At 39.5% G+C, this 22,988-nt stretch overlaps 4 protein-coding genes across 7 annotated transcripts; 3 read left to right on the top strand and 1 right to left on the bottom strand.

The window, feature by feature from the left end:
- The first annotated feature begins 263 nt into the window (after nucleotides 1-263).
- Nucleotides 264-1,141, top strand: LOC145908878 (small ribosomal subunit protein uS7m-like). The gene has a single exon (XM_082996235.1). It carries the CDS (start codon nucleotides 264-266, stop codon nucleotides 975-977), a length of 714 nt encoding a protein of 237 aa, XP_082852361.1. The 3' UTR covers nucleotides 978-1,141.
- LOC145917790 (diphthine methyl ester synthase-like) lies at nucleotides 1,010-4,366 on the top strand. The gene is made up of 5 exons (XM_083003112.1): nucleotides 1,010-1,305; nucleotides 1,651-1,775; nucleotides 1,888-1,996; nucleotides 3,261-3,421; nucleotides 3,956-4,366. Exons 1-5 carry the CDS (start codon nucleotides 1,168-1,170, stop codon nucleotides 4,245-4,247), a joined length of 825 nt encoding a protein of 274 aa, XP_082859238.1. The 5' UTR covers nucleotides 1,010-1,167; the 3' UTR covers nucleotides 4,248-4,366.
- A 111-nt stretch (nucleotides 4,367-4,477) lies between these two features.
- Nucleotides 4,478-5,707, bottom strand: LOC145917540 (cilia- and flagella-associated protein 119-like). Its single transcript, XM_083003001.1, has one exon. The coding sequence runs from the start codon at nucleotides 5,446-5,448 to the stop codon at nucleotides 4,603-4,605; it is 846 nt and encodes a 281-aa protein (XP_082859127.1). The 5' UTR covers nucleotides 5,449-5,707; the 3' UTR covers nucleotides 4,478-4,602.
- Nucleotides 5,708-6,078: 371 nt separating this feature from the next.
- On the top strand, nucleotides 6,079-21,963 carry LOC145917775 (transcription factor RFX3-like). 4 transcript variants are annotated; one of them, XM_083003053.1, is made up of 20 exons: nucleotides 6,079-6,113; nucleotides 7,969-8,101; nucleotides 9,717-9,760; nucleotides 12,162-12,206; nucleotides 12,948-13,082; nucleotides 13,416-13,469; nucleotides 13,767-13,837; nucleotides 13,950-14,082; nucleotides 14,573-14,728; nucleotides 15,359-15,540; nucleotides 15,737-15,853; nucleotides 15,934-16,150; nucleotides 16,357-16,502; nucleotides 17,081-17,232; nucleotides 17,300-17,403; nucleotides 17,720-17,869; nucleotides 18,187-18,395; nucleotides 18,643-18,833; nucleotides 20,864-20,962; nucleotides 21,040-21,963. In XM_083003053.1, exons 2-20 carry the CDS (start codon nucleotides 7,996-7,998, stop codon nucleotides 21,180-21,182), a joined length of 2,454 nt encoding a protein of 817 aa, XP_082859179.1. In that variant the 5' UTR covers nucleotides 6,079-6,113; nucleotides 7,969-7,995; the 3' UTR covers nucleotides 21,183-21,963. The 4 variants fall into 4 exon arrangements, with proteins under 4 accessions (XP_082859179.1, XP_082859178.1, XP_082859180.1 ...); XM_083003052.1 differs by having other exon boundaries at nucleotides 14,573-14,758; XM_083003054.1 differs by lacking the exon at nucleotides 12,948-13,082 and having other exon boundaries at nucleotides 14,573-14,758.
- The last annotated feature ends 1,025 nt before the right edge of the window (nucleotides 21,964-22,988 follow it).

Below are 22,988 nucleotides of genomic sequence, written 5' to 3'. Positions count from 1 at the left end.
TATTAGCATAAAAATAATGTTTGCTGATGTTACAATATACCTGTTGTTCTGTGCTTTAAACATTCACCGCAAAATTACCAAAGTGAAGTGCATTTTAGGGACTATGCAATCTGGGCTGTAGCCTAACCAATCTGAAATTAGAGGGTAATGGGACTGCATAGATTGGTGCAACAGTCTTAAACATATAAGGAGAGTCAATTTTCTTGACATTATATTGTTTTATGAAAATATGGTACTAAAATTAAAATATTTTTGAACATAGAATGTTTTCCAAGTTGTCATACAACTTATGTACGGTCTGCACCAAACAATGTGTTGTGGCAAGCAATAAGGTAATTGCTGTTACACTACCAAACAGATGTTACGGTGTGTATGCACCAGATTATGTCAATCCACGACCTGATCTGAAGTATTATGTGGAAAATCCCCCACAGGAGGGTGATGAACCTTCCCTTAAAAAATTTAAGGCTGCTCCTAACAGTCAGAATTACTCGGTGATGTACGAACCAACCATTGACAAATTTCAACTGATGATATTGAAGGAAGGAAAAGGACTTTTGGCGGACAAAATCATGAAGTCAACATTGGAGAGAATCAAACTTATTCAGCTAAAAAAATATCATGCTGCAGATGAAAATGAGAGGCATAAGATAGAAGTTAATCCATGTAAAGTGTTCTGCGATGCTTTTGAAAACATGAAACCTGTGGTGGACATGTACAGTATTCGACATGGCGCTTCCAAGTACCAAGTTCCATACCCAATGACACCTGAGCAACAGTTTTTTAAGGCTGCAAAGTGGCTTCTGAACCACATCAGAAAAGGAAAGCCTTCAAGTGAAGCAAGTCAACGCATTGCCAGTGAAATTATGGCTGCTTACAACAATGAGGGTGAAGTGATAAGAAAAAAGTTGGAACTTCACAAATTAGCAGATGCAAACAGAGCTTATGCCCATTTTAATTGGAAAAGCAAAAAATGACTGTAGGAAGCTTTGAATACTTTTTTCTTTTTGTTGCCAGCAATTGCAGTAGTTGGATGTGTATCTACACTTTATACCATGCCAGTCCCACTAATGTATTTGTTATTTGGGCATATTGTTTCATCAACAAAGTGAATGTGAAAAGTTGTTCTTTCTGCTGCAGATATCCTGAAATAGCGCAATTCAAAAGATGGTGTTTTATTTAATTGGCTTAGGTCTTGGTGGACCAAAAGATATTACAGTTAAAGGTTTGGAAATTGTCAAGAGTGCATCCAGAATCTACCTTGAGGCCTACACTTCTATTCTTTCTTGTGGAAAAGAAAAGTTGGTTAGTGTGAATTTTTATTTGATTGCTCTGTGTTGCGAAAACATTGTGATCTTTTGTCAACATTTAGTTGAATTGACCATTCTTAAACATCAATTTCCTGCAACTAAAAAAAAAGGGATGGGGGTGAGTCGCTTTCTATCAGCAGCGCAAGTAGAGGGACTGGTTTGACGGCATGCCTGTCCCTTTATTATCTGCGTTATATTGGCAAGACATGAGTAAAAAGTTTTGCCTAGACTATGTATTCACTTAAAAACTAAACAACCATCTATTTTATTTGATGCACTAAAAAAAGTTTTGGGGAGTGTTTAAAAATATTTCACAAATTATAGCTGCTGTTTTTGCCAGGAAGAATTCTATGGGCGTTCAATTATTCTTGCTGACCGTGATATGGTTGAGCAGGAATCAGATAAACTGCTTTGGCAAGCGAATGAAGTCGATGTTGCTTTTCTGGTGATTGGTGACCCATTTGGGTGTGTGCAAAAGGATACACTTGTAAAATTAGTTTAAAAAATGGCCAAAGTATTGTGACATATTTCAAATACATCTAAATTGTTTGTAAACACTAATGTGTGTTGTTTAAAGGGCTACAACACACAGTGACCTAATTCTTCGGGCTGTGGAAGAAAACATTCCATACAAAGTTATACACAATGCATCTATTATGAATGCAATTGGGTGTTGTGGATTGCAGGTACAATTTTATGTGTTTTGCTTTGTTTTGTGGATGGGTTTCTGTTTCAAAATCATGGTACAAAGATCAGAAGTGACCACAACCGCACTTTTGTAAACATAAATAAGTTTTTATTTAAAGACCAGTTAAACCAAAGAAATCCTGTTATCAAGATCCTCTGTAATAATACATATATAGGATTCTTAAAGATTCATTTTCCTGCAAAATCTAATTGTATTTTTTGTTTCTCTTTTACTCCAAATAATGTCCAACCGTAAAGACTGGGCCCTTAAAAGGTTCATTTTTCTGCAAATATATCCTAAAATTTGAGCTGCCTTTTTAGTTCAATTTTATACATAACCCAGCACCAAGTAGCTACCTGATTTAAAACGCCCCAAACCCCACTAAAACTGCCTGAAACTGACTCAAATGCATATGTGCTCACTCTACCCTAAATTGACCGACATATCACTAATTGCTTTGTGACATACTCTTTCTATTGTGACAAAGGATTACCAGGTGGGCATTTCCCACCAGCTAAACTTATTTTAATAGAATTACAAACTCACCAATAAGCAACCTTTTAAAGCTAAAACAGCATCCATATTCATTAAACTTTGTGGTAAAATGTGTGATGTCATTCCTCATACATAATCGGAAGAGGTGTATGTTCAAAATTTGAAAGTTAATAAGCGTAATGTCACTGTAAATAGGCTGAGGAGCACTGGAGTATTTGTGTCTGTAGTTTTTTGTTTATTGGTCAAACTGACAGTAGTGGCATTGAGATCAGGTCTGCAAACCTTCCCATTTTGATTCAAGATCTGCCACTGCTTGCACACTTTTGAAAGTCGTCAATAAATTGCATACCAAGGATGTGTTATCCAAAATATAGAATGAAGCAACAAAAATATTCAACATACAAATGTATCCTCACAATGTACTCACGTTCATGTTGTGATTTTCAAATTTCATACAACTTTGTTGTGCCTTGACCCTGGTGCAATTTGAATAACTTACAGTAGGTGTCTCGCAAACTCATATATTTGGTGTGTTGTTTAGTTGGGTTTGTTTAATGTTGCAGCCTTTTATATTTCTTATCTTCACGGTGAATGCTTTTATATTGAGCACTATAAAAGAATATTAACTGCAGAAATAATACCAATAAAACTACAGTGTCAATATGAACTGCTTTTAGTGTAAATAATCTGCTGGATTGGGGTACTTAAAAAAAGTCAAGATGGAAATTGAATGCAGAGTTAAGCCTATACACTTAACTTTGTTGCAGTTGTACAACTTTGGAGAAACTGTTTCCGTTGTGTTCTGGACGGAGACCTGGCAACCTGACAGCTTTTTTGACAAAATAGAGGCTAATTTACGGCATGGACTTCACACTCTGTGCTTGTTGGATATCAAGGTTAAAGAACAGTCAATTGAAAATTTAATGAGGTAAGTTTGTCTAGGTTTCTTAAGCTGTACGCCATGTCATGAAATTTACACAAAATAAATTTAGTCATACATTGTTAGAAATTGTAAAATATAGATCATAGATTACACTGCTTTTTACTCCTTGACACCAGTTATTACATTTAAAATCAAAGTAATTTGTTAACCAAATTAGGGCCATACTTTGTAAATTAATTCCTTTATTTCAAACTTAAACTGACTTAAAATTCCAAGTGTGCCATGACCCTTACAAAGTTTGATAACTCCTTGTCTGAACATCTGATCATTTTTCATTCCATGTTTTGACATTTCTCCTTCTTGTTTATTAAAAAGAGAGTAAGAATTATATAGCCAGTGTACTGTATCATGATGTTAGCTAACCTATGTGTTAGGGAACATTTGTTGTTTCAACTTTTTTCTTGCCACAGAGGTCTGATATATATGCATCCAATGATTAATTTGGGACATTTTTTATCTTAAAATCTATTAAAATCGCTGGTTAGTGCACAGATTTATTTCTATCTGCATATTTTCCAGAGGGAAGAAGATTTACGAGCCACCAAGATACATGACTGCCAACACAGCATGCAAACAATTTTTACAAATTTTAAAAAAGAAAAGTGATGCTGACGTTAAAACTGAAATGCAGCCGGAAACTATGTGTGTTGCTTTATCGCGGATTGGATGGGACAATCAAAAAATTGTGGCAAGTCCACTGAAAGACTTGGTCAACTGTGACGTTGGCTCTCCCTTGCATTCATTGGTAATAACAGGGAAGCTACACCCCCTCGAAGATGAATTTTTGAAACAATTTGCAAAAAAAAGTTGATAAAGTTTTTAAGTCATTCAGTGATATTATGAACCTGAAGAAAATCACAGTCCGGGTAGTGTTGAATGTGTATTGCTGTGTGGCTACAGCATTGTGTGACTATGTTAAAAAAAACTCAACAGCGGTTAAAGTCAACTGGTTCTAAAGAATTTTACAAAATGTTGAGATTTGTGTTCACTTTTGACATCCCCTTTGGACCTCATTAAGACTGTGAAAACACACTTTTCAAATTGAAACTTTTCAATTTTTATTTTCTGTCTCATCAATAGAAGTAATGGTGTAATAACAAACAATTTTTATTGTTTTAAACTTGTAGCTCGTAAAATAACAAAAATAAACAAAAACTTATATATAATTATTTGCGCCTGCCTTTCGGACTTGCTTTTGGTGATCGAGATTTTCCTCTTGGCGATCCACCTTGTTCCAGGTGCAATATTCTTTCGGTTATGCTTTTATCTGTGTCAACTAGCTGCTGTTCCACTGCCGCATGCATTTGCTTCAATTGAGTAGTGACCGCTTTGCGTACCAACATCTCCAGTTCGTCTGCATGCTCACTGGGTGAAACCTCGTCATTGGCCGGGGAAGGTGAACCTACAACGGCCACATCTTCGGCTGGAGCTGCTTCCGGAGTTTCATCAACCTCTGCTTCTCCACCTTCCTTTACTTTTTCATCCACCTCCGGTGGTGGTGAAGGTGGCAATCCATCGTAGTTTAATGTCAAATCAAGTCTGACTTTTGGTGTAAACGCATATTTGTATAGTTTGTAGTGGCGGAAATAGTGGTTAATGACATAGTTAGTCACTGCAGTGACTTGTTCAGAGTTAAAAACTTCCAGGCTCCAGGGGGGCCTATGCACAGCATGGGTCAAAACCAATTCTCGGAAATATGAAAAGCAATCTTCTACATTTCCAAATGGGGTTGAAATGCAAACTTCATGAGTCTGTTTGACAATTGAGAAAAATGCAGACATTTGCTCCTTGGTAAATTTGTGCAAAGTCGCAAAACGTATAGAGTGCAAATATAAATCAAGTACAATTTTTCCTCGAGGTGATTCATCAATAGCAAATATTTGCTGCAAAAGTTTTCTTGTTTCCATTACTGTACTGCTTTTCATTATTTGATCCATATTGTGAACGTTTAAATCAGCCCACACCAACAACTTTGGTTTAGGAGCTGTTGGAATTTGCATTGCAGTAGACATTGTGTATTTCCTTGCATGAAACAGAACAGACCAACATTAAAACAGCTTCCTACCCAAATATATGTAACATTAAAATTATAATCAAACATAAGTTTACACATATTTTTTAAACCAGCCACAAAATTTGTTCTTGATATATATTTTGGCTGATTAAAATTTATTTCAACTTAATGATAACTTCGATTTCATAAGTTGTTCATTTCACTGCATGCTCTTTCATTCCTGTCTCGCACAGTTTAGCATGTGATGTTATGCGAAAATACATTTTCATCAAATATAACAATAAACTGTAAACTTCCCGCTTAAACTGAAAAAAAATAACGGTTTGAGACAATCTTTACTTCAAAAAATAAGTATACCATGGATCTAGCTTCCTTCCAAGTTGGCATGGCGACAGCCGCCATTATATGTGACGTCACGTGACACTTGGGAAAGGATTTGAATTTTTCTATAGTTTGTCTTTGAGAAGTAAACATGAAATAATATTTTTGTGATAATCTTAGATTAATTTTTTATAATTATTTTATTTACCAAATAAAAAGACTTTCCTTCATTATAACTTTATTTTATTTGGCGGATGAATATGAAAATTTTCGTCACGTCGGGCAACAGTTGCCTCGAAACAGAAACGCCATAGCCACGGTATCCTTGGAGATTGTATCAAGGTAACGAATATTTTTTTAATTTTTATGTAGTTTGTGTAAAATGTGTGTGCATGGGAAGTTTGTATTATCACATATGTTTTAAGGCAATCACATGGGTTTACTTGTATTTGGTTGCCAAGTTCGATTGTGCTTTGTGTACTGATTTCTAAACATGGTGCACCCTCTACTCTACTCAAGGATCGTGCCCAGTAAATATGCTTCGCCAAGGCTAACATGTAGAAACTACAAATATACTGCGATTATCTATCACAATAGCAATAATCATAAAAATAAGTTTGCAAATGAAGCCTAATTTAGGTAGGCTAATGCAAAACATTTCAAAGTTGACAAAATATGTTATTTTGATTTTTCATTTTGGTAAAGGTAATAACATTTTATTTCCCCCAAAAAGGAAAAGTTGTTTAAAACAGACCAATATATCTGCTGATCAAAAAAATGCAATGATTATGTGCAAATAGTATTGTAAAAAAGTTTAAAAATCATGTGTCTTGAGTGTCATCCCAATGTATAATTTAACTATATCTGGACTAAAACATTGACAACAAGTAATATTAATAATGCGGCAATCACAAATTCTTTTAATGGTGCCTTTTGGGATGTAGCAGAACCGGTATATATAAAAAAATGTTTACCATACTTTGCAAAATGGAGTTCAAGCTACAAAATTTGTGGCTTCCAAACACTAAAACAGAGTTGGGCCCTAAAACAGAGAGGTTTTTTTGATCCATTTACAACAAACAAAAAGATGCCTGCTTTTATTTTAATTTCAATGGCTGCTTTTATTGTAATTTATCTTGTATTTTAGCTGTAATAAAACTAAGGTGCGATGTAAGTTTGCAAATAAGTTAATTATGCTCAAATTTTCATGGTTGATGATATTATCTCATATTGTTGAATGTCACAATGTTCAAAGTATAACAGAAGGTAGAGTTAACAGAGCATTTAAAGTTGTCACTCAGATGCAAATGGTTAAAAATTAACTCTTGTATGTTTTAGTTTGAGATAGTTGACTTACAGTCAAAACAAAAAAGTTACTATTTGATTGGGTACATGCGATTTTGACATGCTGAATGTAAACTTTCACTTATAAAAAAAATGAATTAAGTATTAAAATATATACATTATGGATGTCAAATTTCCACAACAAGGTTTTGTAAATGGCACCAAAACGCTAATAACTGTGAGCCAGAATGGCCTTTCAAAGGAATAGTAAAAATACTATTACAAAAATGAATGTATGTGCCAAGCCATCACTGTCCAGCAGGCTTAATCAAAACCTATTTCCACAATGTGAATGTATAAAAGCATTTACGTTCATCGGTTTAACATCTAATTGCCCAACAAGATGCCACTGTCAATTAATGCACCTGTGCTGGCACTCCTACATTTGCCAATTTCCGTCGAGAAGCGTCTTGATTAAATCAGCGTGAAAGTCAGGATAGTTGCTCTTTACAACGTCGTTTTAACATTCTCACAAGTGACCCTGGCAACAGTACCCGTTTAACCCACGCTGGCGTTAATCAGCCGAAGGTAATTTGCGATGCAATTTAGTCATTGGCTCTTGTTTCGATAATCGGTGATTCCGCCCCATTGTTCGTTCCGTGCCGAACATTAATGCTCGGATCCGGTCAATGTTTTCTTGTCTTTTCACCGAGTTCCTAAAACGGATCCCGCCCAAATGCCCCTGTATGAAGCCGGGGATGTGATTAATTAGATAACCGTCGCCACACGTCCACTCATGGGTGATGAAGGCTTTCGTTGCCCACCTGCAGACACCAATTCATGCGCATGTACACTTTCCATTTCCGAACGTTTCACACGCTTTGATATTTGGTTCATGGTAATGTTTTTTCAGGTTTTCTGGCGAACAAGTTGATACATCATGCAACAGAACGTCTCGTCCGCGCAGCAAAGCCCACAAGTGGTCAGTGCTTCGCACAGTCAAATACCAGTTGCGCACTACGTCAGCGTGGTCGCAGCCAAATCAGGTTTGTAAAGTGTTGTGTGTTTAAACGCAAAAAACTGACAGGACACTCGTTTCCGGCAATGTCAAAATCAATTACATGTGTTTTGGGGGTTATTACATTCGCTGTAGTATAATCACAATTACCTTTGCACATTTTCTTAACTACTGATGAGCAAAAACATTGACTATGACGTTTCGGGTTCGAATTTTGTTGAAAATAAAAATCTGGAAATTGACACTCCATATAGTGGCAAAAGTCTGAAAAGTAGGCCTAGCTCTTTTAAGCATTTTTAACGGAAACCTATGTGGAATACTTTTATAATTCATCCATGGACAAGCCTCAATTTCCTTGGTGAACATGATGACAAAAAGGAAAATGTTTTTGTAACGAACGTAAGAACCGAGGTTAGGGCGACATAATTCCCCCCTAACATTTGAAGTCTTTCCAAACCACGTACGACCCAAAACCACTCAAGGATATTTGTTTATTATTTTTGTGCATTTATACGACGCGCGCTTGAACTGGTCGGTCTGAAATCAAGCGACAATTTCACCTGCTACTTCCCCGGCGGTTTCCCATGTTTGAGTTATTATATTCGTGCGTTCCTTTAGGGGGGATTGAGGTGCGATGAGGCCCACAAGGCCACGACGCTTTGTTCGCGCAACGCCGAAACGGGAAAGTCAACAAACTGTTTTAAGAACAAGTGCGATAACCATGTTATAAATTGATGATTCGTTCCGTTTGGTCCTCACCGCCCTTTACGCAACATACCTCGATTTCCGCCCAGCATAACCAACTTCGACACCCGTCGACCGCACACGGGCGCCCTTTCTCCATCTAATCAGTTTTAAACCTTTTCCCTCAACCATCGCTGTGGGGCCTTTTTTAACCCACAACCCCGTTACGTATTTAAACCGTGCATGCCGCCGAGTACCGTTCGTAAGCGTTAAATACAACCTGCAGTAGTGAGGAAAGTCTGTATAGCATGTACATTAAATCGGAATACGCGGGTAGCCCGAATTATCAGGATCAGTACCACTCGCAGTACGGTGTTTACAGCGGCGACTGTTACGACACCAGACAGTCATACGGCTACCCGGCAGATTACTACAGTCACTGCGAGCAGCATCAAACGACCGCCGGGTCGGAACGTTATTCTGGTGACCAAATGTCGGGATATCAACAACGGGCCGTAGTTACTCGACCTTCGTGCCAAAATACCAACTCACAGACGTGTTACGGTCAAGGGCAATACGGTAATCCACATTGGAGAACCGATCACTCTCAGCAAAATTATAATAGCCAAGGTATATTAAATGGGTTTTGGTCAGTATTTGTTAATAAGATAAATGACATCCGCGGTTTAGTATTTTTTGTGTCGTGTGTGTGTAGTCTGTGAACAACTTACATAATCTCACATTCAGCATCATCAGCCCATGACTTTCAACCGTTGTCAATGTGACAGTTTAGGTGTTTTTTTTTATTTTATAGACTTCCGTGAGTTATGGTCCTAAACCTTTAACTCTGCCTTTCTTGTCTTGCATTAATATCTTATGTTACTTATGCGAAGTAATTATTTACAACAGTTATTGTAAAAGTTAGTTCAGTAATTATTGAATCGCTATTTTGTTTTCAGATACGAAACTGGACAGCGTCAAATCGATCGTCCCAGTTCAGCAGGTGAGTTTCTTAAACTCTATCCGCAAGTGGGCGTTCTGCAGCTTTAAACTCGCAAAAACTGTTCGTCATCCTCAGGAGACGGACCACATATTCGAGCAATGTTCGAAACGCAAAATTTGTCAACTCATCACATGCTTTGTTCACCTGTTCATACCTGCTATTTCTCATAGTTTTAAACATATTTCTTTACGTTGTGTAAAAAACGCGTACATTTTATTAGTTCTGTTCTTGTTTATGGCGACTAATCTCGGGGGATCCTTAATCATTCTAAATACAGCTCTGTTACATAACGCTACCCACCACAAAAACGCTTTCTGTTATTATTAGAAGAAAAAGTCTTCTTTTTTAATCAAAGCTGCTGTTAGTTTGAAGAAAAATCCATTTTTCGGCGGCCAGTATTGGCATGCATTTCCGTGGCGACAATCATGAGTTTGGGGCACAAAAATGAATTCCCACATGGGAATAATTTCGGTAATATGGTTGCCGCGTAATGATGTTGACAGCGTTAAGATTTAGTTATTATTTTGTCTATGCTTAGATGTAAATCTTTGTGCCGAAGTATACAAGGAATATAATCATTGGGTAACGTGTTTTTAGCTTGGCGATATTTCGCAGGGTATTGGGAATTCTGTATCGTTAATATAATTTTTTGAGTATTTGGTACTTAAATTAAACTTAGATATAACACCAAATTTCGTCGTTAGATTAAAAGCGCCCGAATTTAAATATCAGTAACAATCGTTGACTCTTGTGGGGAGTTTTTCTTGAAAAGCAGAGGTTGTTAGTTAAACTTGTGTTGTTATCTTTGGAGTTTTTTTTGACAACCTTTCGATTTTGTGGTTGTTGTCCCTTTCTATAATTCCCCAAATCACATAAAAACTCGCATCAAGTTTAGATTCCTACATTCCGGTTGTTTAATTGAAGTTTATGGTTCAGGGTTTTGCCCGCAAATGTGAGTCAAGTCCAAAGTAAGCTTTCTTGGGGTACTTTTCGGCAAATATTAAAACGCCGCATTCAATGGGATCTCCATTTCATCTTTGTACCTTCAAAAGGTTCAGCAAATAATGTCCGTCGCAATGTTGGAATCAATATATTCGTTCCATTGTCACAGCCGATGTTTAAGTAAGCGGCTTCCTTGGCAACCGTGAATATTTTCGCGTTGCCAAGCGACCATGTACTTAATATCTACTTTCTTTTCGTCGTTGTCATGGCGGTTGCTTGGTAAAGCGATAGTTTTATGACGTCCGTTGGTGTCTCGATGTCCCTGCTCCAATTCTGTTGCAATAAATCTTATCGTAAGTGCGCAGCACGCAATTGTAGACGGCCTGTGATTTGTAAAAAATAGATTTTTGCATTATTCCTGTTGCCCAGTGCGTGTGTGTTTTCTGTGTGGAAAGTTACTTAAGTTTTGCTTTTAAAAAATTTACCTCAAGCAATCACATTGCATGTTTTTCTTTTGTACGAAAGCATTGCATTTAGTAATGCCGGTTGCCTCTACTTCGACAAAAAAAAAACGTGTCCGATTGCCGCAACAAATGCAAAGTTCACATTCCACGCAGTTGTAAAAATATACCCAAATATCCCGTGGAAAGTTTTCTGTCGTGCTTCCTCTTAAAACTTTTGAGCCATCTTATTGACAGAGCCGCCAGTTCGAACCAACAAAAATAGGTAACGGCCCGCGTTGCCAAGCGACGCGCGCGGCTGCCATGTCAATTGATGAAGCGCTGCCTAGCAACGGCGGCCCGTTTTATTGGCTTACTTCGTAACGGCGTTGCGCTACGAGTTTCGCCGCTATTGTCACCACAAAGTGCGCTCTCTGAACAATGACCCGCGACAAGGGGTGTTTTTTTGTGAATTCGCCGACAGGAGGAATGACTTGGTTAAACCGAGGGAAGTCAGATCGTGGTTTTTTGTAACCCGTAGTAGTTTCACGTTACCTTCCGTTGGGCAAGTGAAGAAGTGCAGTTGTTCGTTCGCCGATTGTTTGAACAGACACCTGAACTGCGGCCTGTTTGTGGCGCGAGTTTGTTTAGTTTGACTGTATATGGCCTCAGCAATCCCGTCGACTTGTCCGTTTGTCATTCGAATGTGGATTGCTCGGTGAAGCGTTTCAAATGCTTGTCCTTTCTGTGGTAACTTACAAGAGCTTTTTGTGGTTTCTGCAGTGAAGAATATATCCAATAGTAACTGTGATCTGTGCCTGACGCGCTTTGACAGTAAAATCAGTCACGGGACCCCAAGGTTGCGTTGATAAAAAGTTGCCTAGAGTCAGATGCCTTGCAGGGCTGGCGACGATTCCTCGCCCGCCGCAAGGTTTCAACAGGCGATGGATCTTACTATAGGGAATAAGCCAAAGCAGCAACAGCAGCAGGGTAGCTCACTTTCCAGACCTTCTTTGCAGGGTCGGGTGCAGACTCCCCGCTTGATCAACTTGAACCTGAAACGAGTAAGAACTGACTGTTGTGATTGGCCGAGTGATTTTGGCGCATTTTGAATTCCGCCCGCGTGTAGCCTTATTCCCGCCTCGTAGTGTAATGCCGGTTTGTGATTGGTAGCCATAATAACACACAGCATGTCTAATCAATCGTTTTCGATTTGGCACTGTGGTAATTACACTAGCTGCGTAGACGTGTGGCTTTGTGGTGTGTTGCTTTTTTGAGCGTTGTGCAAATGCTTTCAGTAAGTTTTTGTTCTCAGCATGAAAATGCCACTCTAACAAATTGACGAGTTTACTGTTATAAGACACTTCGTTCCAACTAAAAAAGTTGCTATAATAACATTTGCTACAAAACGACAATTTTCAAACCTTTTGGTGAGCCTAGAGTGAAGTATTACGATATGGAACAAACTTAAAACAACACTTACTGACATCTGTGGAAATAGTGATATGGTGTGGTGTCATGCAGCTTGAAAAAGTTACAGCTCATGCTGCAACAACAAAAAATAAGGTTATACCTGATGAAGTCTCGCCGCATGGCGGACGAAATGTCGAAGAAATACAGTGCGTTATTTTATGCCAGAAGAGCAGTAGGCTACATTTAAAAAAAAATAAGGTTATTGTGAAGAACCTGTTCCTAGTGGTGGTTGCAAGATAATTGCACATTAAACAGCCAAGCAGTCATATTGCAACACATCAGTTAAATTGTAAAACAGTCATTAGACTACTGCAACTGATTTGTTGATGCAGCTACAGCCTTCAGTGCAAAAGAGGGTGATGATTCGTTGTGAAGTGGTCAGAGCTAATGAAGAAAAGCAAATCCAAAAGCCAAGAAAATTTGCCCTGAAGCACGAGGTCAGTCAGGAAAAGGAACCATTTCCAAAGGTGAAGAATTGTATTTGAGTTCAACATTATCAGCTTTGGTTGAGATAGCTTGCACTACAGACTGTGTGGTTTATAGAGCCTTATTTGGCCGAGGAAAAGGTGGTAACAGTAACAGTGTTTGAAATTTTTGATGCACCAAGTTTAACATTTTCAGCAATAAAAGTGAAAATATTGGAGAATGTTTTTAGGTATTTAGTCACATAAAAAAAATCATTTAATTTATCCTTCGTGTGCAATGATTACGGTGATTAGTCAAAATTGCAAAATTAAATAAGTTAGTCATTTGCAATTATAAGGTGTATTTGATTAAATCCTTGTTGTGTTTTTTAATAGATCACAACACCCCAACAGAGGAATCAACAAATTCATGCAACAGGAGGCCAGCAGGTAGATTTAAAACATACAAAGAATTTGCAGATATACTTGATCCTTTAAAACATATGAAGTCGTATTTCTTCAAAATATTGTTGCTCTATTGCTTTCCTCAAAAACAAAAACAAAAAATTTAATCTGGAGTAAAATGCTTGACCACTTCGTTTTTGATTTGTTCTGAAAGTTTAAAAACCATTTTTTTCAATAATGACACAAACACAGAAATATTGTTTCAAGCAGTTGTTATGTTTTTTATTCTTGCTATTAAATGTATTAAATTCACAGTGTGGCTAACAATGCATTTTTTTGAAGTCAATGTACCAATCCAATCAACTACAGTATGTCGATTCCAGTGGAGATCACGGCTATACAAATGGATCAACGTAAGTCGATGTTAAAGTTTGACATTATCAGCTTAACCCATGTTGTTATAGAGCCATGTAATTTGCTCTTGACTCCACAAACAAATCTATATAACAAATGCATTTTCACCAGGACCAACTCATTCCAGTATAATGACACTAACCAGCTGTTCACCAGCACTCAACAGCAGCAAAACAACAACTCCGGCATATTCTTTGATTCCACATCACACACCCAGAACAGTGGGGTGTCGCAACAGCAGTTGGTATGTACACATGTGCATCCATACAAGCATGTTTGCAGTGCAATTATGTTCGATTCACTAATCTCAACTGTTATTGTGTGAAGTTTGCCATTCAAAACAACGACTTTTTTTCCGTATTATGAATATCTAAATGGTTTGACATTTAGCTTTGGATTGGATCCATTTGTGTGTATTCGATTACTTTTTTTGCGAATATGCAATTCTGGCCTCCGACCCAATGGTTTGCTCTAAATTTCCGAGATTCACAAGCCGTAATATATATTGCAAATAACACCAAAATTTTAATTCCATCGAACGTGTGCCATCATTTAAACTAGGTGTACCAACGTTGTTCAAAAATTTAAACTTAACAACAAAACTTTGCGACTCTGTTGTTGCCCAGACTTTATACCAGACGCCACGCTGTTAAACTTTTTGCCGTCGTTGAACAAACGTAGTACAAAGCAAGAAGCAACTGGTGCTACAAATACAAAATCTTCTTTATGAGCAGAACAGCATGACGGGCTTGAGCGGCGGGCAGCAGGGTGTCGGTCAGATCATCTCGTCGCCAGGTGGCAGCACGTACTTGATCCAGAATTCAAGTAGCGAGAGTGGGGCGATCGTGGCGATGCCGCTTTCCCACTCAACGCGCGCTTCCCCCGCCACCGTAAGTCACTTCCGCCGGGAGCCTAAAACAGTAAGCGAATCCTAAGCATTTGCCGGTAACGAGTGCATGCATGCCTGCCTGCTGGTGTCACGAGATGCATGCGTCGGAATTCTTACATAAAACTCCATTGACAAAATGAGCACGTAATTTATTTGCCTCTCCGCTAAAAGCAGAAATGAAATTTTGTTACTAGGAACTTTACGCCATAAAGCGATTACTTTCTTGTCAAACAACGTTCATTTTGTGTTATGTGCACCACAAACTTTGTTACCATTACTTGTTAGGCAAACAAAAACGCCCTACTTGGTGGATATTTGTCCTTGGCCTCTTCCACAGGACTATTGTCAGAAAAGCCACTTCACGAGTAACATGCCTTGCAGCATTTGCCGAGAACTGCTTATATTGACTTCTTTGATTAAAACAGCATGTAAAATAGTACCAATTGTGGACATACTCGTTACGGCTACAATCAAAATCCCTGACTTTCTGTGTAGCTGTGTGGAATAGAATTATATTTTAATCCAACCTGGTAGGGTTTACAAAGTATCGATCGTAGCGCATGTCTTAATCTTCAATTCATTTTTACCCCTACAGTAATATATATAAACAATCGATTGGTTTGGACTTCAGGTTCAATGGTTGATGGAACACTTCGAGAATGCGGAAGGCGTCTCCTTACCCCGTGCACTTATGTACAATCACTACATTCTGCACTGCAACGAACAAACTCTTGATCCAGTGAACGCAGCTTCCTTCGGCAAACTCGTCCGATCCGTTTTCCTGGGTCTGCGCACTCGTCGTTTGGGTACAAGGTGGGTTTGAGGCAACCAATTTAATAGATGTCCACTTCACCCTATTGTTGTTCAATAGAAATAGATGACCAGACTTTTGTTTGGTAAAATGTACAAGTTGCAGTGCCTGAGTTGTTAGACTTACAATCGTGGTAAATAAACGCGTTGCTGGAAATATATAATGCGGCTGCATCGTCAACTTTGTGTTTTGTTGCAGGGGCAATTCAAAATATCACTACTACGGTATCAGAATCAAAGGCAACTCGGCGTTGAACCGTTTGCAAGATGAAATTAATTGCATCGCCATGCGCCAACAAACATCTCTACACAGAAGGTAGGCCTCTAACTCAATACAGTCCTACTGGGTCGTCATTGTGCAAGGGAAAATATATACACGCGTCTTTACCTTCGCAGCCGAAGCAAGATGATGACAATCACGCCCCATGACGACAAAAGCGAAGCCCAACAAGCGGCAGCGCACATTCAACAGCAATCCACACCAAGTGAGCAAGTACAGCAGCAGGCCCAACAACACCAGCAGTATTTGGGCGACGCCACCCAAGCCCTACCGGACCTCGACCCCATTCAGTTCACCGCCGATGATCCTCCACTCCCCGGTGACGTCACACAGGTAAATCGTGTTGCGTGGCAACCCGCCCGACTTTTTGTCGCCAGCAGTGGTTTGCGCCAATTTTTGTTTGACTTTTAAGTGTAACACATTTTCTTCGCTTTAAATTTTATGATCGATTTATGCAAACACGTAATTATTCCTATTGGCCTCACCAAATGCAAAGTTAAAACTTGAAATACAACCATATTTGTTGTCTTCTGTCCTAGGAGGATCTGATGATTTTGGAAGATCTATATCGCGATCATTGTTCCAACGTGCTTGACCTGATTGTGGGGCTGCAGTTTTCAATGATTGAAAATTTGTGGCAGTCCTTCTGGAGAGCTGATTACAACTCGGACGAACCAAGCATGACGTAAGCGTTTTTTTAATGGCTGTTACCTGGTAAACAGCACATTGTTTCGCACACTTAATATTTTCGTATTTTTATGTACAACGTGGCAATTTAACAATTGCGTTACAATTTTATGACCTGTTGTCCAATTTAGCCTAAATTTTCATTAAAAATACGTGTATCTGTCATGGTAACATTATCCTTGCCCAAGAAGTAATTAATCAACTTGGTCTGGTCCTGAAGTCAGACCAACCCAGTTTTCGAGTCAAAATATATTGTAATAATTTTTCTTCTACCATAACATGGACGAGGTCGAATACATTTTTTTTTTATCACACAAAGCACTAGCTTTATCAACTGAATCAGCCTGGATTTTTAGAAATATACATTTGCCCTGTGGGCATCATCAGTGCCTCCATGTTAAACAACAACAATAAAATAATGTAAAGAACATCCAATTCAAATACAGTGCTTTGTGTGCATATTACCATTACGGAAGGTACAGTGACCGCCAGGTCAGCACCAGCACATGCAGTCTATGCTTAAGATCCCAATTTTTCAATAAAGCTTTTTTACCATAAAACGTTTTGCCAACGCAGAAGGGAAGAATTCGAGATGAAGTTGCCTCGGCACAAACTTCTGTCTCTCTGCTCTTGGTCTCCCGTGCAACGTTGGGTGAAGGACAGCGACCACATGATGTATCAGAGCTTGGTGGAAGTTCTCATTCCCGACGTGTTGCGCCCTATACCGAGTAAGTGTCCGCTTGTAAACCTGCTGCCCTGTGCACGTTTCAATATTTTATATCTCTCGTTTTGAAGGCGCCCTCACCCAAGCTATTCGGAACTTCGCTAAAGGACTGGAAGGAAATTTGAAGCGATCGTTGGAAAAGGGGGAAATCCCGATCGACTTGATTCGTATTAAGGTAGAATTCGAACCTAAACCGATAATTTTTCGGCCACTTTTTTTGACAGAAAATATTGTGTTCGTATTATAATAATCACCTTTCAGTTAGTTTTTGACAAAACTCGTCAACTTCAATACGGTTGCAGAAATCTATTTTGTTGTTGTTAGATCACAATCGTGAAAAGTATTTTCAGTTTTTTACAGTTTGAACTGAAAAGTTTTGTCCATCAGTAAAAATCGGTGTCAGACAAATTCTCAGTTTTGCGGTTTTTCATTCTGTATTCTCTTTCGAAACCCAACAAACCGGTTTGCAACGATCAATTTTTCCTCTGCAGGTATCAGCAGTGTCAGCCTTCTCGCAGACTTTGCGTCGTTACACTTCCCTTAACCATCTCGCACAGGCGGCGAGGGCAGTACTGAACAATGTATCGCAGATCAACCAAATGCTCGCCGATCTCAATCGTGTTGACTTTGCAAATGTGCAGGTGAGGCCACGCTTCACACGGTTACGAACATATCAGCTTGATTTATGGAAATAGAAACGGTCTTTCCGTGTAATAATTAAAATGTAGGTCATGGCTACGTGCTAGTGTCGGTTCGACTTTGGTTCCCATAAAATATCGTTTAAACTTTCTCCATTGTTAAGGAAGCATCACTTAGGGAAGAAAGCCGTCCAAAATACAATGGTGTTTAAGCAACGATCAACATCCCATCTATAAAATAAAAATTTCCACTTCACTGTTGAAAAGGGTTCACTTCGTTGTTGTTTCTATGACGTCAAATTAAACCTTATCCATCACAGGAACAAGCATCTTGGGTTTGCCAGTGTGACGACAGCATGGTCCGCGAACTTGAAACCGACTTTAAAGCGGTTTTGTCGGAACAACGTACGTTGGAACAATGGGCTGACTGGTTGGAGAACGTAGTCGCCAAAATACTTCAACCACATGAAGGATCTTCAACATTTGCGCGTGCCGCTCGGCAATTTCTACTCAAATGGTGTTTTTACAGGTAAGATATTTGCGTCCGCCCGTGTTTAGCAGAAATGTCGCCAATAAGTAAATAGTTAGTTGTCGTTGTGTGGAATAAAACACATCTAAACAAAAATACATGTGTTTTTTTCCACACCAATATTATTTAGTTAGAATATAACTCATTGTTTATTTTAAAAACTAATTACATTTCATTGGTCTTATCATGAAACTAAACGAATGCCAGTGTTTATTTGCCTTCATATATGTTTTCCCGCTTTTCACAGTTCTATGGTTATTCGCGACCTGACATTGCGTTCGGCGGCCAGCTTCGGCAGTTTCCACCTCATCCGTCTGCTTTACGATGAGTACATGTTCTACCTGGTCGAACACAGGGTGGCGCAAGCGACCGGAGAAACGGCGATCGCGGTGATGGGCGACTTCGCCAACATCAGTGCCAGCCACATCGGACTGGACGGTAAGATTCGAATTCATTGAACAATTATATTCTTGTGCGTGGCATGCTTATCTGTTCATTTTGAGGGATTGCTTGATCAAGAGCAGGGTGTCGATTTATTCCTTTTTTCACCATTCTAAGTGTTCGTCACGCGACGCCACTGTTCGACACGGGCGGCGTGAATAAATATTAAGTTATCGATATGCATCCCCACCCAAAATAAATTTGTCTGTTTTGATGCCTAAATAAACGCAACCGCAATAATGTTTTGGACAAAATGCATTCAAAACCAACGAGCACTTGCTTCAGTGAATAAGTGCTACCATTGTTTCTAAACATGGAGCATTGTTACCGAACACGTGGCATTGTTACGAAACAAGCACCATTTTCGTTCAATCAGACTTTAAAAGAGACATAGCAGCCTACATGCAAAGTTTTTAATTGTTTTGTCGTTATTTCAACTTGTATTCTAAACTTATGTAAGTTCAGGATTCCTTATACGACATTTTTACTATTCGACATGCACGACAATTTTTCTCATGATGTTCGACACGCAATTAAAAATCGACGCGCTGATCAAGAGTAATTCCAAATCAATGCCCTTGAGTTAGAAGGAAACAGCAAATGGCAACGCAAGCTTGTGCGTGGCAAATTTAATTTGAAGAAATTATAAAGTTAGGTCTCTCTTTCTTGAAATGTAACATATGGTGGTCCAGTAGACATACAGGTAGTGTTTAGCAGACACTCGTCACGTGGTTTACAACAAGTTATGGCGTTGTCCGTTATATTCAGCAGCTTGTTTTCGATTCAAAGAACGACGAAAGCTATTTACCCCACATTGCTTTGATTTCTATGGTAAAAATTCCGTAGCCTAATTTAGCTTCGCTGCACCATGACCCATTGTTTGAGTAACACTAGCTTAAGTCTTAAGCCGTTATTCCAACGCTCATCATGTATCCACTTGATATATGAGATTAACATTATTACACATATACTGCTCATCCCATTGGATTACGTGCAGCTGTTTAAACTATAATAATCATAATGTGTAAATTAATGCCATTCTGTGACCTCACAAGTAGATAAACATCCGTCTCTGTGCTGACAGTTGTTTGTTGTCAACCTTGACGAACAGAGGTCACATGATACTCGTGCTGTTGTCGAACGCTTAACGCCCCCTTGGAGGGATGGTAGTAGCGCTGAGTCATGGTCAAAGCGGTGACTCAGATTGATTAGATCTTATCAGCCGTGTTCCGTTGTTTTCAGCAAAACCTCAAATTTGGCGTACCTCCCAAACCACTGTTGCCTTGGCAACGCGTTGTCAGTTTTTTCTTTGAATATTTTTAAGTGAGCTGCAGATAGAGCCACTGTTTCGACCCATTAGATCTCATCTCTAGCTTTTAAGGAAATGCATCTTACATGTATGTTTAACTCGATGTTTAAATTGTTGCCGAAGTTCCCGATAAAGCGCCACAATTTGCACGTATTTATTACTGGAGTAACTCGACCTTTGAATGCCACCACCAAAAACCAGATCACGGAACCCATGCAGTCATAGGCGCCTAGTCCGGGGGGGCAGGGGGGGCGGCGCCCCCCCAGGTTTTTCAAAAAAAAGCGAGTGGCTATTACGCGCATCTGTCCACACCTTGTATCTCGTCGCATTCGTAACGTTCGAAGAAAAAAGACCTAAAAACAATGTGTTTCTTACGCGACGCACACAAAATATGTTGACCTAGTTTCGCTTGCGTAGCTGACATCGGTTGTTGCAACGTCAGTCTCGCAGTATGATATGCCAACAGGTACAGGTACTTATTGGTTGTGTCGTAGACCGATCTCGTGTGTTTATCGTTAACGCCGCCCTTTTGCCCTTTTGGCTAATACGCCTCATGTATTGAAATTCAAACACAGTTTTTCGATCTTTGATGACGTCATGGTAACAAATTATGACGTCATAACATAGTCGCCCCCCCTGGAAAAATGAAAACTAGGCGCCTATGCATGCAGTAAACAATCCTACTCACTAATCTTGACAAACGACTTTGGTTTTGCAGTGTCGCCGTCGTCCGTTTCCAGTTCCGACATTTCCACAAATCCATCGCCCACCTTTATTGCATCGGCTCCCATATCACAGGGAAGCATCGTGAAAACAGGTGTGTCCCGTTTCAACCACCGTATACGGTGCAAGCTTTCGCGATCTTTATCGACAAGACGGTATTTTCTCTTACAGAAAAAGGTACGAAGCGAACGGCTGACATAGCCTTGCTCGACGCCAGGGCGCCAGTAGATGGCGCAGCGCAAATTAATGGCAAGGTCGCGATGCTGAGTGACGTGGTGGCGAACAACAATCAGCAGCAAGCCGAGGGCGTGTAAGCTCATTGTGACGCACATCGCATTGAGCCAGCACGTAAAAAGCGCGCGCAATACTGAAGGTGGCCGCAAAGGTTACCTGCGCGTTGGAATATCTTCAAATGCGGCGCACTCATCTGCCCTTCACCGCCGCTAGCTGCTGCTTGTAATTGCCGTTTAGCTGTTTTTCGACCCCACGCACTGAGCGAATAGTGCGACGGACCGATGCAATATCCCACCGCAGTCACCCTCACCCCACCGTGTGATCTACACTGCCTGCCTAGCGTACGATGACCTTGTACATTACGCCTGTCTTCCTATCTTCCAAGTTGTGCCCCATTATATATATACAGTTCACAAGTACTTTGTGTTGTGTTCTCTGTTTCTGTTTTTACTCCAGTACCCTTAGATTGTTCACGTTCAATGTAATTGTGTCTGTGGTTAGTAGAATTGTACATAATTGGAAGGCGCGTGTGCCGGGTTCTACAATTTTAATAACGACCCATATGCCCTGATGTAATCTCCACAATAAAATCCTCATTATTGAGTTGAATGAAACTTAGCGCCTTGTTCGGACTTTTTTAATCCAGGTTTTAGGCAATGTCGATTTTACTTTTCAAGCTCTGCGGCCTTGTGACATTCACTGTTCCCACATGCGTTGCGCTTTCCCAATAATATTAACACAGTGTCGATGGATCTCACACCTTTCGTCCGCACCAGTTTGCCCCAAAACCGCAACCTGTGCCTTTTCCGTTTCGTCTTCTTTGTAGTCGTCGTCGTTCTCATCCGTTGGAAATACACGAAAAACCACAAGATGTCAGCCTTCTTCTCCGCGTCTAATCGGTTTATTCCACCGTTTTCCGAGTGTGGCGCTGTAGCCCGGGGCCATTTGATTGGCGAAAAGCACTTTTAATTTATTGCAGGTGATTGAAGCCGAAGATATATGCGGCTGGTTTTGCTTGTGGGTGTAATCGTTAAGCCGAGACATACGTCGGGCGTAGAGGAGAGTTTCAAGTGTGTGGAAGAGTTTTAAAAACGAGGCGAAAAGCTTCATGGAAATTCAGTCAGTGCTTTTTTTAGTTTGAAAACTGAGTATTTTGTGGAAAAATAGCTCCCGTAGCGTATAGTAAATACGTTAAACCTAAGTTACGCTGGAACCAATTAAGAATATCAGCCAACAGCACGGTCGTTTCATATTTTCATGAGGTAATTTCGTGTTGCCATATTTCAATAATTGCCCTTTGGCTAATTGGACTGATTAAAATGCTAAAATATGTTGTTTAGAGTTTGTAATGTTGCGGAAAAAGTTTGGTGGATTTCGAAATTTGTCTTTTAAACGGCATCTCGAAAAAGTCAACTGGAGTTTCAACATGAGCTTATAGCTTAAAACAAAATATACAACGTTCCTGGCGGTTGAGGAATTTTGCCTGAAGCGTCGGTGTAAAGCTTACACTTACAGCCACTATTAGAAGGTGAATGTTGTGGCGCTATAGTGCCAACTTTTTAAATAGACTCATCGACCAAGATTACAAAAGTACCCAATTTGATCGCAACTTACCTGTACACTTAAAAGTTTTTCCCATAAAGTACATTTTTTCAGTCCGGTGGGTGTCGCTCTTGGGATTTTGGTTGATATGATAAACAACAACCGATATTTTAAAAGTAACATCGTGTTATTTTCATCATAGAAAACACGAAAAAAGATATGGAAAACATTATCAGTGTTGCAGACGGACAGACAGTCTAACGTTGATGCTCTTCCCAGTCATTAACATTCCTTGCGTGTTCGTGGATTTTAAATTGGTCCGACAACCACGTATCTTGAAAACT

Source organism: Ascidia mentula, chromosome 1 (assembly GCF_947561715.1).
Source record: "Ascidia mentula chromosome 1, kaAscMent1.1, whole genome shotgun sequence".
NCBI lineage: Eukaryota > Metazoa > Chordata > Ascidiacea > Phlebobranchia > Ascidiidae > Ascidia > Ascidia mentula.
The sequence above is the reverse complement of the archived record's forward strand: the minus strand, read 5'-3'. Positions and strand labels throughout refer to the sequence as shown.

Bases quoted from the DNA above. Each gene is read 5' to 3' on its own strand.
- LOC145917540 (XM_083003001.1), bottom strand. From the start codon at position 5,448: ATGTCTACTGCAATGCAAATTCCAACAGCTCCTAAACCAAAGTTGTTG.
- LOC145917790 (XM_083003112.1), top strand. From the start codon at position 1,168: ATGGTGTTTTATTTAATTGGCTTAGGTCTTGGTGGACCAAAAGATATT. The intron at 1,306-1,650 runs GTTAGTGTGAAT...TGTTTTTGCCAG, and splicing joins CTTGTGGAAAAGAAAAGTTG to GAAGAATTCTATGGGCGTTC. The intron at 3,422-3,955 runs GTAAGTTTGTCT...CATATTTTCCAG, and splicing joins TCAATTGAAAATTTAATGAG to AGGGAAGAAGATTTACGAGC.
- LOC145908878 (XM_082996235.1), top strand. From the start codon at position 264: ATGTTTTCCAAGTTGTCATACAACTTATGTACGGTCTGCACCAAACAA.
- LOC145917775 (XM_083003052.1), top strand. From the start codon at position 7,996: ATGCAACAGAACGTCTCGTCCGCGCAGCAAAGCCCACAAGTGGTCAGT. The intron at 13,470-13,766 runs GTAGATTTAAAA...ATTTTTTTGAAG, and splicing joins ATGCAACAGGAGGCCAGCAG to TCAATGTACCAATCCAATCA. The intron at 14,759-15,358 runs GTAAGCGAATCC...TTTGGACTTCAG, and splicing joins TCCGCCGGGAGCCTAAAACA to GTTCAATGGTTGATGGAACA.